We start from the raw sequence: 13,904 nt of genomic DNA, 5'->3' as shown, positions 1-13,904 counted from the left end.
GAAGAATGGCGGCTGTTAAAGCAGTAAAGGGGGGACCAACTCCATATTAATGCCCATGATTTTGGAATGAGATGTTCGACGGGCAGGTGTCAATTTTTTTGATCATGTAGTGTATATTAGTGACTTCTCAAATAACAGTGGCCCTGTTATAGCCGTGATACAAAATCTCAAATCTATGAATGTGGAAGTGTATAGCCCACCATACAATAACATAGAGAGGTGCATCTTTGAGATGCAAGGGAGGGAGGACAGGTTTTGATACAGTGAGAGGCATAGTGGGTAGTGTATACTTTCTCAGGAAACTGGTATCAAACCCTGGTCCTCAACTCTGTGCATTCAACCAGTCTAGTCTGGGAACAACAGGCAGTTAATCTAGGTCTCAGGCAAGGTTACCCATCATCATATGAGCCTACCATAGGTAGGCATACAAGTGCATGTATGAATTTATCAAATGGTAGGCTACTGTAGGCTTACTGCTCAATGAGCAGGTGAAGGCCTTTATATGGTGTTTGCTATATCCTACTGTTAAAAGGCCATTCTGGACAATGTATATTTCTAAAAAAGTAAAGGAAGGGAGGGACATTATGCTAGTATACAGCAGAATATACATAAATCACACACATCACATTATCATCATGATCATCTTCATCATCAGGCGTTCCGCCTATTCGTTCCAGATGAGCGGCCTGTTTCGTGATCGGGTCTATATTTTAACCAGCAGATCAGCCACGTGACGACCACCGAGAACATGGCTAGGATGCTGGCCACCGACAGGCAGATGGGTCCCGCGGGCGAGGGCGGGCTGCTGTGACTGTGCACGAAGATCAGGCCCATGAAGAGCAGAACCAGCATGGACAGAAAGGAGAAGATCACGCACACACAGCCCGTTGTCAGGGCAACCCGCTTGCAGCTCTGACAGCTTCCATAGCGCACCGAGTCCTGGGAGAGGGTAGTGGCCGTGGACAAGGTAGTGGAGGGGGTAGCTTGGCTCGTGGACGCCCCCGATGCCTCCTCGCGCCTGAGGGCGACGAGTGCGGGGTGCAACCGGGGAGGGTAGAGGGGCAAAGCATCCTGAGGCAGAGGGTCAGAGTCAATGTACAAGGGGAAATCCTCCGTTACCTTGGTATTATTGGGTAGGTTTTGTATCCGATAGTCCGGTACGGGTGTCCTGTGGCGACATATAGGGCAGCTGATGCGCCATGGACGCTCCTCGCGGAGATGGAGAGTGTTCAGGCACTCCTCGCAAAATGTGTGCAAGCATTCTAAAATCTTGGGCGCGCGACGGTCAAGGTCGAAATAATTGTAACATATTTTGCATTCATACTCCTCGTACGGGAATGCTGTGTCCAGCCCGCTCGGGTGTTCTGCTCCACTGGATGCTGAATCTACCTCTGCCATGTCATCTTTCGCCGATCACATTCTCTACGAACACAAAGGAGCCTACAGGCAGAGATGCTGATGACGGTGTTCGTCTATCCCCCGTTCATAAAAACGCCATCATCTCTCTGATGAATTGTATAGTCGACGTTTAAATTGTTGATATATTTGTATAATCCCCACGACGTCAGAACATGAAAATCCAGTTGTATCCCCTCATCATCAAGTGTTCAGAGAGTCTCATTTTACGCTTCGGGTGTGGAATCGGTGATGTAATGCTCGTGACGACTTTTCGATGCGAGGGTTGGTTAATCCGCCGGAGTGATCTGTGCTCAGCCCGCATTGAGAGGAGACAGTGAGGTGGCTATTGACACACAGTTCACGGTTATCTTTCCTATCGGTTGGTGGAAACCGCCTGGGTTGAAAGGAGAGGCCAATAGTCACCGTTTTCAGTCCTCTCTGGGAGTCATACTTAGAGGAGATGTAGAGATAACAAGGTCCGTTGCCATCATGCCAGACAGAAATGTGCCATAATTAAATCAAAACATCTAATGAGATTACACGATAGACTCTGTCAAAAAGTCAACGTTTCATATTGGTCCCCCTGTAACATGAACTGTGTTCATACTGTTTTGTTTTATATCCTCCTGAGACCCAGCAATTAATTGTTGTCTTCTCTAGTGTACATCAGTTCTTGGTCCGTATCTCTAAGGCCATACAAGACACTGTATTCAATTCTGCTTTTCAGTGATATCAGGTGTGGGTGTGTGACCGTGACAACTTTATCTTCCTGGTTCTAAACAAAAATGTCTTTCATCAAAGTTAGCACATTTTATGGACATTTGAAAATAAGTGTGTAGCCTAATTATTAATGCTAATTTTTATGAGTTTTATATTCAAACTGTTTCTAGTAGGCCTAAGTAAATATCTCAGGAATAGTTAAGTGTGTTGTCAGGACTGTGTAAAACATTTTCACATTAAATATGAGCTTATCAAGAAATATCCTCTGTAGTGGACACCCGGATGCCGCAACTACGTTTCTCACCTACTGTAGGCTACCCATTGACTGTAATCAAAGGCAGTACAGTGTGAAGATAAGCTGATCACACTTATAGGCAATGTCGTGACAACGTTGGCTAGCAAAGCTCTTGCGTAGAAACAATTCGAGTGCATTCCAAACCATCTCCCCTCAGCCCTCAAATTAAGTGGACACTTCTGATGACGTGTCATGACGTCTGTTTACACCTGCAGGACAAGGGTCGAGGGAGGAAGTAATTCATTTTAAATGGACCGTCCTTGCCCGGAAAATTATCACTCGTTCGTCCCGCGACAATTGTGTTTCCATCCACCGGCATACACCGGTAGCTTGTGGGTGCTTTATATGCACCACCGTCAATTATGATTGCATGTCTACTTACTTAACAATATAATTATTAATATACGCTTACTGTATGATAGCTAGCAAATTAATTACCTAACTAACGCTAGCCTGCCTAGCTACTTCTGAAGGAAAATTCTTTATTTCTACAATTTCCAAAAGCTAACCAAACAAAAACATCATTACTTTTACGAGAAATGTTTGTGCATTAGTAGCACAATTTCTCATTTATTTAGATTCGTTTTTATTTACACTTGTATGTTGACTCAATATTGACGTTGAAGTTTTGGCGGACTTTTCTTAGCAGATGTACAATCATCGCCAATTGAATCACGGGGCCCTGAAGTGAACATAATTGTACACTTGCAAACTCCATTAAAAACGAGGGCTGAGGGGCTTACGTTGCAAACTGCCATTGCTTGGCTAATCATTTGGACCAAAAACAAATATTGCCGCGGAGATTCCCCCAAGGGCATAAAGCGAGGGTAAGTGGACAAAGGTCTTTCATGAGTTTGAAAGGCAGCCATCATCAGTTCGGTCGTCTCGCGCCAACTGCGCATGTTCAAGCCGTCAAATCAAAGGTTGAAAATGAAAACGTGTCAGTTTGTCACTTTAACGACGTTGAAGTTAAACTACTTAAAACATTGGCTCGAATCTAGGTTGTGCCATTAAAGTTTGAGAAAATGAACAACTAAGGAAGAATTGTTTGCTTCTCTCATTGATTCTCAAACCCTGGCCAAGTGTGTTTGGTCGGTTTCACAAGCGTTCCCTGAAGTCTCGCGATGTTGCGACTCTGGGTTATAGAAACTGATTTTCTTCATATTTATGTCCTAATGAACACTAAAGAGGACAATTTTGCACTTAAAATAAAATAGAAAAAACAATATGTATTTTTGTTTCTTGGTAACATGTTTTTTCTTCTCACCCCAAACACTTATGTTATGTAAAATAAAAATAACTAATCCAATACTTTTTTTTCGGGTCTCAAAAGGATATTATAATATTCAGTTGGCCTATAACCTAAATGGACATAGGCAATTTGCACCTTGCAGCATATCCAGTTTTGGGAATATTGCAGACTAAGCCAATTTGTCTTATTATTCTGTACATCTAAAGTCGATACAGTTGAAGTCGGAAGTTTACATACACCAGCCAAATACATTTAAACTCAGTTTTTCACAATTCCTGACATTTAATCCTAGTAAAATTCCCTGTTTTAGGTCAGTTAGGATCACCACTTTATTTTAAGAATGTGAAATGTCAGAATAATAGTAGAGAGAATGATTTATTTCAGCTTTTATTTATTTAATCACATTCCCAGTGGGTCAGAAGTTTACATACACTCAATTAGTATTTGGTAGCATTGCTTTTAAATTGTTTAACTTGGGTCAAACGTTTCAGGTAGCCTTCCACAAGCGTCCCACAATAAGCTGGGTGAATTGTGGCCCATTTCTCCTGACAGAGCTGGTGTAACTGAGTCAGGTTTGTAGGCCTACTTGCTCACACACGCTTTTTCAGTTCTGCCCACAAATGTTCTATAGGATTGAGGTCAGGGCTTTGTGATTGCCACTCCAATACCTTGACTTTGTTGTCCTTAAGCCATTTTGCCACAACTTTGGAAGCATGCTTGGGGTCATTGTCTGTTTGGAAGACCTATTTGCGACCAAGCTTTTACTTCCTGACTGATGTCTTGAGTTGTTTCTTCAATATATCCACATAATTTTCCTCCTCATGATGCCATCTATTTTGATAAGTGCCCCAGTCCCTCCTGCAGCAAAGCACCCACACAACATGATGCTGCCACCCCTGTGCTTCACGGTTGGGATAGTGTTCTTCGGGTTGTAAGCCTCCCCCTTTTTCCTCCAAACATAACGATGGTCATTATGGCCAAACAGTTATATTTTTGTTTCATCAGACCAGACGACATTTCTCCAAAAAGTACGATCTTTGTCCCCATGTGCAGTTGCAAACTGTAGTCTGGCTTTTTTACGGTGGTTTTGGAGCAGTGGCTTCTTCCTTGCTGAGCGGCCTTTCAGGTTATGTTGATATAGGACTCGTTTTACTGTGGATATAGATATTTTTGTGCCTGTTTCCTCCAGCATCTTCACAAGGTCCTTTGCTGTTGTTCTGGGATTGATTTGCACTTCTCGCACCAAAGTACGTTCATCTTTAGGAGACCGAACACGTCTCCTTCCTGAGCGGTATGACAGCTACGTGGTCCCATTGTAAGACGTGTATATGGGAGGCGAAGTCAAGTGCAGGAGAGCGGAGTATAATAAACAGGCACACTTTAATACCGGTTAACATATGACAGCAACTAACACATACTAGTGCCAAAATCACGGTCTAAAACAAAAGTGCAGCGCCTGACAAATATCCACGTAACAATAAACAATCACTCACAAATACAACATGGGGAACAGAGATAATAATAAACAAGTAATTGGTTGAGTGAAGCCAGGTGTGATAAGACAAAGACAGAACAAATGGAAAATGAAAAGTGGATCGGCGGTGGCTAGAAAGCCGGTGACGTTGACCGCCGAACGCCACCCGAACAAGGAGAGGAACCGACTTCGGCGGAAGTTGTGACACCCAGGGGGTTTATATTTACGTACTATTATTTGTACAGATGAACGTGGTACCTTCAGGCATTTGGTAATTGCTTCCATGGATAAACCAGACTTGTGGAGGTCTACAATTCTTTTTCTGAGGTCTTGGCTGATTTCTTTGGATTTTCCCATGATGTCAAGCAAAGAGGCACTGAGTTTGACAGTAGGCCATGAAATACATCCACAGGTACACCTCCAACTGACTCAAATGATGTCAATTAGCCTATCAGAAGCTTCTAAAGCCATGACATCATTTTCTGGAATTTTCCAAGCTGTTTAAAGGCACAGTCAACTTAGTGTATGTAAACTTCTGACCCACTGGAATTGTGATACAGTGAATTATAAGTGAAATAATTTGTCTGTAAACAATTGTTGTAAAAATTGCTTGTGTCATGCACAAAGTAGATGTCCTAACCGACCTACCAAAACTATAGTTTGTTAACAAGAAATTTGGGGAGTGGTTGAAAAATGAGTTTTAATGACTCCAACCTAAGTGTATGTAAACTTCCGACTTCAACTGTACATATTTTATTAGACCCATTAAGTCTTCATGTTTAATATCAGTTATTGAATAAAGGCATGTAGCATAGCCTTAAATCCATTTGGCCTCATTAGGCTATATGTTAAAAAAAATAATTAAAAACTAAAACAAATTAAGATGCATATACTCCGCTGCATATAAACATACACTACATTGTCATCTCAAAGTTATAGGCCGATTAGCATAAACTATTAGAATACATTACCAATCTTTTAAAAAGTAAATATAAGGGTGTGATGGCCCCTCCCTACTCTGTCTACTGGGTTTTGCTGTGCTTACTTCCTGCAGGAGATTGGTGGGCGGAGTAGGAGAGGTGGGCACAGCTGGGAGGGTCGTCAGTGCTGATTGGGCACACCTGTGAAAGCTCTGCTGTTGCATAAAGCACTGTTTCCCCGTTCAGCAAGAGATTCCTCTCTCCATGCATACCTTTAGTTGTTTTGTTGTGTCTTTGGCAGTTGAGACCTAATTTACTGACCTTCATGCCTCATCTGATTATTGTTGAGTGTTTACTTTATTTATGGAATTAATTCATGTTGTTATTCCTTTACTCAGTGTGTGGTTTCCCATTGTTTGTTACAATCTTGAGCCAGGTTGTAACAAGGGTTTTAAAAAGAGTGGCTGATCGTATCACCTAGTCTAAAGGTCGGTGAATACGTCTGGGTGAGTGGCGCAGTGGTCTAAGGCATTGCGTCGCACTGCTAGTTGTGCCACTAGAGATTCTGGGTTCAAGTCCGCAGCCGGCCGCGACCAGGAGACCCATGGGGCGGCGCACCACTGGCCCAGCGTCGTCCGGGTTAAGGGAGGGTTTGGCCAGCATGGATGTCCTCGTCCCATCGAGCACTAGCGACTCGTGTGGCGGGCCGGGTGTAGTGCATGCTGACACAGTTGCCAGGTGTACGGTGTTTCCTCTGACACATTGGTGCGGCTGGCTTCCGGGTTAAGTGGGCATTGTGTCAAGAAGCAGTACGTCTTGGTTAGGTTGTGTTTCGGAGGACGCACGGCTCTTGACCTTCGCCTTTTCCGAGTCTGTACGGGAGTTGCGGCAATGAGACAAGACTAACTCCCAATTGGATACCACGAAATTGGGGAGAAAAGGGGTAAATAAATACATGAATACATCTGGCTTTGACAGCTCCGTGCTCCTGACTTATCCCACACACACCTGTCAAACCGCACCTGCATGCCCAGAGAGCACACCTCTGTAGGATGCTCAGGGCTGGTAACATACTCTGTCAGAGTCTGTACCTGCCAGTCTATTCTCATACACCTCATAGGCTACTGTATGAGAATAGACTGGCAGGTACAAACAAACTGCTTAAATATCTGGTCCGGAGCTTGTGGCCAAGTTCCAGAGGGCATGGGGTCTGTTCCCCATCGACGCCGCCAATCAGAACGGAAACTGGGCGCACCCTCTGCGGGAGACCCTGCTCTGGGACGCGGACACACTTGACACTTGCTCAACTGCGTTGCAGTAATGGACACGCTATTATCAATGAACAGGACGGCAACTCAAATTACAAACACAAGGAAACTCAATACAATGTTGTTGTAAGTGTAAACTTTTCTATGAGATTTGAATGAGTTATTGAGTTGGAGAAACAGAAGAAAGTAAGCTCCCACTGGGTTAAAACTGGTTGAATCAACGTTGTTTCCAAGTAATTTCAACCAAAACAGTCAATGTGATGACGTTGAATCAACTGGGAAAAAAGTGGATTGGCATAAAGTCATCAATGTACGGCAAATTATGTATTCAAATGGGACATTACATACAGTGAGGGAAAAAAGTATTTGATCCCCAGCTGATTTTGTACATTTGCCCACTGACAAAGAAATGATCAGTCTATAGTTTTAATGGTAGGTTTATTTAAACAGTGAGAGACAGAATAACAACAAAAAAATCCAGAAAAACGCATGTCAAAAATGTTATAAAACGACTTGCATTTTAATAGGCTACCTTCCCAGGCATTAGGGTGCCTGGGCAGCCCTCCTTTCCCAAACCAAATCAAATATTTAAATATTGATCATTTATTTGGCTGAGATGTTCACCGACAGAAAGACGCATCAATCTCAGATAAAGCATCCGAGCGAGTGAAACATCGCCCTTCTGTCTCAGTATGTGTAGCCCATGTATCTGATGCTGTCTGATCAAAAACAGTATGGCATGTCATACTCTTTTCGGCCAAACCACATCAGATACATGGACTACGACAGAATTAGACGTGTTTCTCAAATTTCGAACTTGTTCCAAAGTGTTTAAGGGTAAGTTAAGGCATTATCTCCGAAATCTTAAGGTTAAGCATTAACTCCGAAGGGTTAAGGTTTGGGATAGGCTTTACACCAAAATTTCAAAAACATTGGACATGCAACCTTTGGCAGATGCTTACGCCCATCTGCCTGAAACCTACTTGAAGGTAACATGGCTCACTGTTGCCCCTAGTGGCCGGTTTCCACATCATCTCCTGACCTCCTCAGACATGGATGGATGTCAAATACTGACTTGTATCACGGGTGACCTGGCTGGGGCTACATCATGTAAGACAGAGGGGTGCTGTTACACTCTCTTGGATGCTTTCTCCGTGAGATAATTTCAGCCATGGGAATTGAAGGAAAGTTGGCAGGTGCACAGTGTACTGTTCAGATGCTGGAAATATTTTGGCCGAACGTGCAAAGGTAGCCTACTTTTTTAATAAGCGTGTCCAATAGGTTTAAAGTAAATTGAAATACAACATTATATATTTACACCTGTCTATAGAGAAATACATTAAATCATTCCAAATACTTCACCAGAGAGCATGACTTAGCTACAGAGGATCATCAGCTTCTTTAAAAAAAAATAGCTGTGGATTGTTATAAATCAAAAATGCATAGGCTATTCCTATTTGGGAAGCCCGCAATTTGGGCAGTGCGCGTGGCAGTAGGCCTGTCTGATTATCAAGTTGCGGCTGTCAGTGAAAAGCATAAAAAAATATATGTGAAGATAATGTGCCTCGAGTATAATTTAAAATGTCGAGACAAGTAGAATCCCCTTCTACTTGTCTCGACATTTGTGGCGAAGATACAGGTGTGTCTCTCCAGAATGTTCTCAACTCTCCAGAATGCCTCACCTGTCTACCACCAATTCTTGTGCATGAATTGTTTGCACTTGGATTGTTTATTTAGTTATAAATTCCTCATTTACTTACAGTATCAGTCAAAAGATTGGACACACCTACTCATTCAAGGGTTTTTCTTTATTTGTACTATTTTCTACATTGTAGAAAAATAGTGAAGACATCAAAACTATGAAATAACACATATGGAATCATGTTGTAACCAAAGTGTTAAACAAATCAAAATATATTTTATATTTGAGATTCTTCAAAGTAGCCACCATTTGCCTTGATGACAGCTTTGCACACTCTTGGCATTCTCTCAACCAGCTTAATCAGGAATGCTTTTCCAACAGTCTTGAAGGAGTTCCCACATATGCTGTGCACTTGTTGGCTGCTGTTCCTTCACTCTGCGGTCCAACTCATTCCAAACCATCTTAACTGGGTTGAGGTCAGATGATTGTGGAGGCCAAGTCATCTGATGCAGCACTCTATCACTCTCCTTGGTCAAATAGCCCTTACACACCCTGGAGGAGTGTTTTATGTCATTGTCCTGTTGAAAAACAAATGGTAGTCACACTAAGCGCAAACAAGATGGGATGGCGTATTGCTGCAGAATTGTGTGGAATCCAGTGTGCCTTGAATTCTAAATCCCATGTGGCTCAGTTGGTAGAGCATGGTGTTTGCAACGCCAGGGTTGTGGGTTCGATTCCCACAGGGGACCAGTACGGAGAAAAAAATGTATGACATGTATGCATTCACTACTGTAAGTTGCTCTGGATAAGAGTGTCTGCTAAATGACTAAAATGTAAATAAATCCCTGATAGTGTCACTAGCAAAGCACCATCACACCTCTTCCTCCATGTTTCACGGTGGGAACCACACATGCAGAGATCATCCGTTCACCTACTCTGTGTCTCACAAAGACACAGCGGTTGGATACAAAAATCTCAAATTTGGACTCATCATACCAAAGGACAAATTTCCACCTGTCCAATCTCCATTGCTCATGTTTCGTGGTCCAAGCAAGTTTCTTCTTATTATTGGTGTCCTTTAGTAGTGGTTTCTCTGCAGAAATTCAACCATTAAGGCCTGATTCACACAGTCTCCTCTGAACAGTTGATGTTGAGATGTATCTGTTACTTGAAATCTGTGAAGCATTTATTTGGGCTGCAATCTGAGGTACAGTTAATTGCCGATTTCTGAGGCTGGTAACTACTGAACTTATCCTCTGCAGCAGAGGTAACTCTGGGTCTTCCTTTTCTGTGGATGTCCTCATGAGAGCCAGTTTCAGCATAGCGCTTGAAGAAAGTTTCAAAGTTCCTGAAATTTTCTGGATTGACTGACCTTCATGTCTTAAAGTAATGATGGACTGTCATTTCTCTTTGTTTATTTGAGCTGTTCTTGGCATAATATGGACTTGGTATTTTACAAAATAGTGCTATCTTCTGTATTTCACCCCTTACCTTGTCACAACACAACTGATTGGCTCACACGCATTAAGAAGGAAAGAAATTCCAAAAATTTACTTTTAACAAGGCACACCTGTTAATTGAGATGCATTCCAGTTGACTACATCATGAAGCTGGTTGAGAGAATGCCAAGAGTATGCAAAGCTGTCATCAAGGCAAAGGGTGGCTACTTTGAAGAATCTCAAATATATAAAATCAATTTGGATTTGTTTAACACTTTTTGGTTCCATATGTGTTATTTCATAGTTTTGATGTCTTCATTTTTATTATACAATGTAGAAAATAGTACAAATAAAGAAAACTCCTTGAATGAGTAGGTGTGTCAAAACCTTTGACTGGTACTGTATTTCACCAGTAGTAAATGTACCATTAATCCCCATCATTTGGTTACTGTCTGTCCCGAGCTCACTGGGATGGGGAAACTGAGGGCCCGAATAGGCAATTTGATACAATGTTGCAAGTGTGCTAGAGTGACAGCTTCAGGCTGTACCAAATCATTGATTGATTTGATACAATGTTGCACTTCACTAGCAATAGTTAATGTCAAGACAGAAAGAAAGGGAGGCAGAAAGTTGGAGTAGAGAGATGAATGTGATTGAAAGATCCGTCATTTTCATCAGGATATTTTCTACAGTTTTTATTTGTCGGCCTTATCTATTTTTACTTAGTCGACAATGGAAATGATAGGCTTACTGCTGCATTGGCCTATAGGCAGGCCATCGCTGAGTTTCATGCATGCACTCATTTCTTTAGCTGCCAATGAATCACAGTGTGCTTTCGCAGTTGTTGAATTTTAACTTTTAGATTAATTCAGATTTGTATGATTAACAAGTCACAATAATTTTGAGAAAAGAAAATGTTATTATTTAAATGAAACTGTTCCATGAAAATCCTAAGTGGCATGCAGATTTGTAGAAATGGAAGGATAAATTGTAAGCTTCCCCAAACTTGAAACTCATGCGCGGCCTGTAAAGTGATTTGTTTGACAATCAGATGAAAACATAATGACTAGCCTAAACAAACAATCTAACATCCGTGTTTGTTAGGGTATTCAAATGGAACATTACATAGCCTATGACCTGACTTGAGCAGTTAGCCTATTGTTTAGTTTAGGCTACTTTAAACTTAGATACAACAGACATTCAGTATCAACAGCCGTTCCAGCCTGATGAGGACTGTTGATGGTCTTTTGGCTGGCGCAGATGAGGATCATGTCACAACCAGTTGTGGGAAAAGTACCCAATTTTCATACTTGAGTAAAAGTAAAGATAGTTAATAGAAAATGACTCAAGTGAAAGTCACCCAGTAAAATTCTACTTGAGTAAAAGTAAAAAAGTATTTGGTTTTAAATATATTTAAGTATCAAAAGTAAAGCTAAAAGTATGAATCATTTAAAATTCCTTATATTAAGCCAACCAGACCGCACAATTCTTTTTTTTAATTTTTTTTTTTTACAGATAGCCAGGGGCACACTCCAACACTCAGACATCATTTACAAACAAAGCATTTGTGTTTAGTGAGTCTGCCAGATCAGATGCAGTAGGGATGACCAGGGATTTTCTCTTTTAAGTGCGTGAATTAGACCATTTTCCTGTCCTGCTAAGCATTCAAAATGTAACGAGTACTTTTGGGTGTCAGGGAAACTGTATGGGAAACTTTCTTTAGGAATGTACTGGAGTAAATGTTATCAAAAATATAAATAGTAAAGTATAGTCGCCCCCCAAAAATACTGAAGTAGTACTTTAAAGTGTTTTTACTTAAGTACTTTACAACACTTGTCACAACTGGATCTGCCGCACGTGGTTCTGTTTCTGTTTTCCCACCATCACACATTGGAGGTCCTGATGGTGACTACCGGAAATGGCAGTTTGGTCAAATTATTTTCCAAAAGACAAAATATTTTTTCTAAATTAAAATCAGAAGTAAACAGCCATTCATTGCGTTTCATAGGCTATCCATGTAACTCATGAGATAAAGACTTTGCAACTGACAAAGCTGTCCAAAGGCTGGAATTGATAACAATACTCCATGGTCTATTATTTTCTACACGAGTAGAAAAGGCCATATACAAATACTGTAGTTGATCTCACTAAATGTTCATTTGAGGCTACAAGTAGTTCTCTTGGTCAGGATATGGTTACAGAAGAGTAAAAATTATAGGAATGACAATGACCTGCAATGAGCCTCCTTTTTGTTATTATGCTGTAGGCTACTGTGCTTTTACACTGTGAATGAGTGGCAAAAAGTTTACTGTAATCAGTAAGGTTTCCCTCCTCTTCTAGTATCAGATATCCCAGATCTTATATTGTGGGAGGCAACCTGTCTGTGTAGAGCAGGGTTTTCCAACTGGCAGCCAGCAGGCCGAATTTGGCCCTCGGGGGGTTTCCTGAGCAAAAAAAATCAACAATTCCAATATTTAATTCTTGGACATAAAATACTGTAAAAACACCAGGAAATCAGCTCCAAGTGATTTTAATTTTGGAAATTTGTTCCCAAGTATCCCCACACATAATATAGAGATATGTGATCGTATAGAAATAATAATAATAATTAATTGGATTTATATAGCGTTTTTCTACCGAGGAACTCAAGCGCTTTACATAGTAAGGGAGAAACTCACCTCATCCACCATCAGTGTGTAGCATCCACCTGGGTAATGCACGGCGACCATTTTTGTGCCAGAACGCTCACCACACATCAGCTATCAGGTGGAGAGGTGAGGAGTATATATGCCAATTAGGAAAGAAGGGGATGATTAGGTGACAGGGATGGAATGTGGCCAGGTTGGGAATTTAGCCATGACGCCGGGGTGAATACCCCTACTCTTACAATAAGTGCCATGGGATTTTGAATGACCACAGTCAAGACACAAGGTTTGAAATGATTGTTTTAGTCAAATATTATATCTGTTTAGGCTTCTTGCGGTCGATTTGCAGTCTTATTATGTTCCGGACCCCTGACCATCCGCTCAAGAAAAAATTGGCTTGCGGCTCAATCTAGTTGATGATCCCTGGCCTAGAGACTACTCCGCTTCGAATATGCGAGGTCCTAACTCTGTACCCCCCACTGCTGTCTGCTAGGCTGCAGTATGAGAAGAGGAGTCAGCTGCTATACTTCCTGTTCCTGGTGTCAGCTGGGCTGGGTCACGAGGTCTTCTACGTCACCTTCCCGCCTTGCTTACACTGGAACCTGGACCCCTTCCACTGCAGACGTCTCGTCAACATCTGGACCGTAAGTCACATGTGGTTGCAAAAAGAGTCTTCTCTGCTCTTCAACCCATCCATCTTTTCTCTCTCTTCCCCTGCTACCTATTCAATTCATACCTGTGGTTTCATTACAGAAAATACATGTCAAACTGTTGGAAATACCATATCTGACTTATGGTGTGGGTATGCCAGATCAGCGTGTGCCTTGGTGGTCACAGACTGATGCTTTGCT

General features: G+C 41.8%; 1 protein-coding gene across 1 annotated transcript; it reads right to left on the bottom strand.

Moving 5' to 3' along the window:
- On the bottom strand, window positions 1-1,709 carry LOC123729333 (E3 ubiquitin-protein ligase RNF186-like). Its single transcript, XM_045704229.1, has one exon. It carries the CDS (start codon window positions 1,396-1,398, stop codon window positions 652-654), a length of 747 nt encoding a protein of 248 aa, XP_045560185.1. The 5' UTR covers window positions 1,399-1,709; the 3' UTR covers window positions 1-651.
- Window positions 1,710-13,904: the final 12,195 nt, after the last annotated feature.

Source organism: Salmo salar, chromosome ssa20 (genome assembly GCF_905237065.1).
Source record: "Salmo salar chromosome ssa20, Ssal_v3.1, whole genome shotgun sequence".
Classification (NCBI taxonomy): domain Eukaryota; kingdom Metazoa; phylum Chordata; class Actinopteri; order Salmoniformes; family Salmonidae; genus Salmo; species Salmo salar.
Note: the sequence above shows the minus strand (reverse complement) of the source record. Positions and strands in the feature narration are given on the sequence as shown.

Bases quoted from the DNA above. Each gene is read 5' to 3' on its own strand.
- LOC123729333 (XM_045704229.1), bottom strand. From the start codon at position 1,398: ATGGCAGAGGTAGATTCAGCATCCAGTGGAGCAGAACACCCGAGCGGG.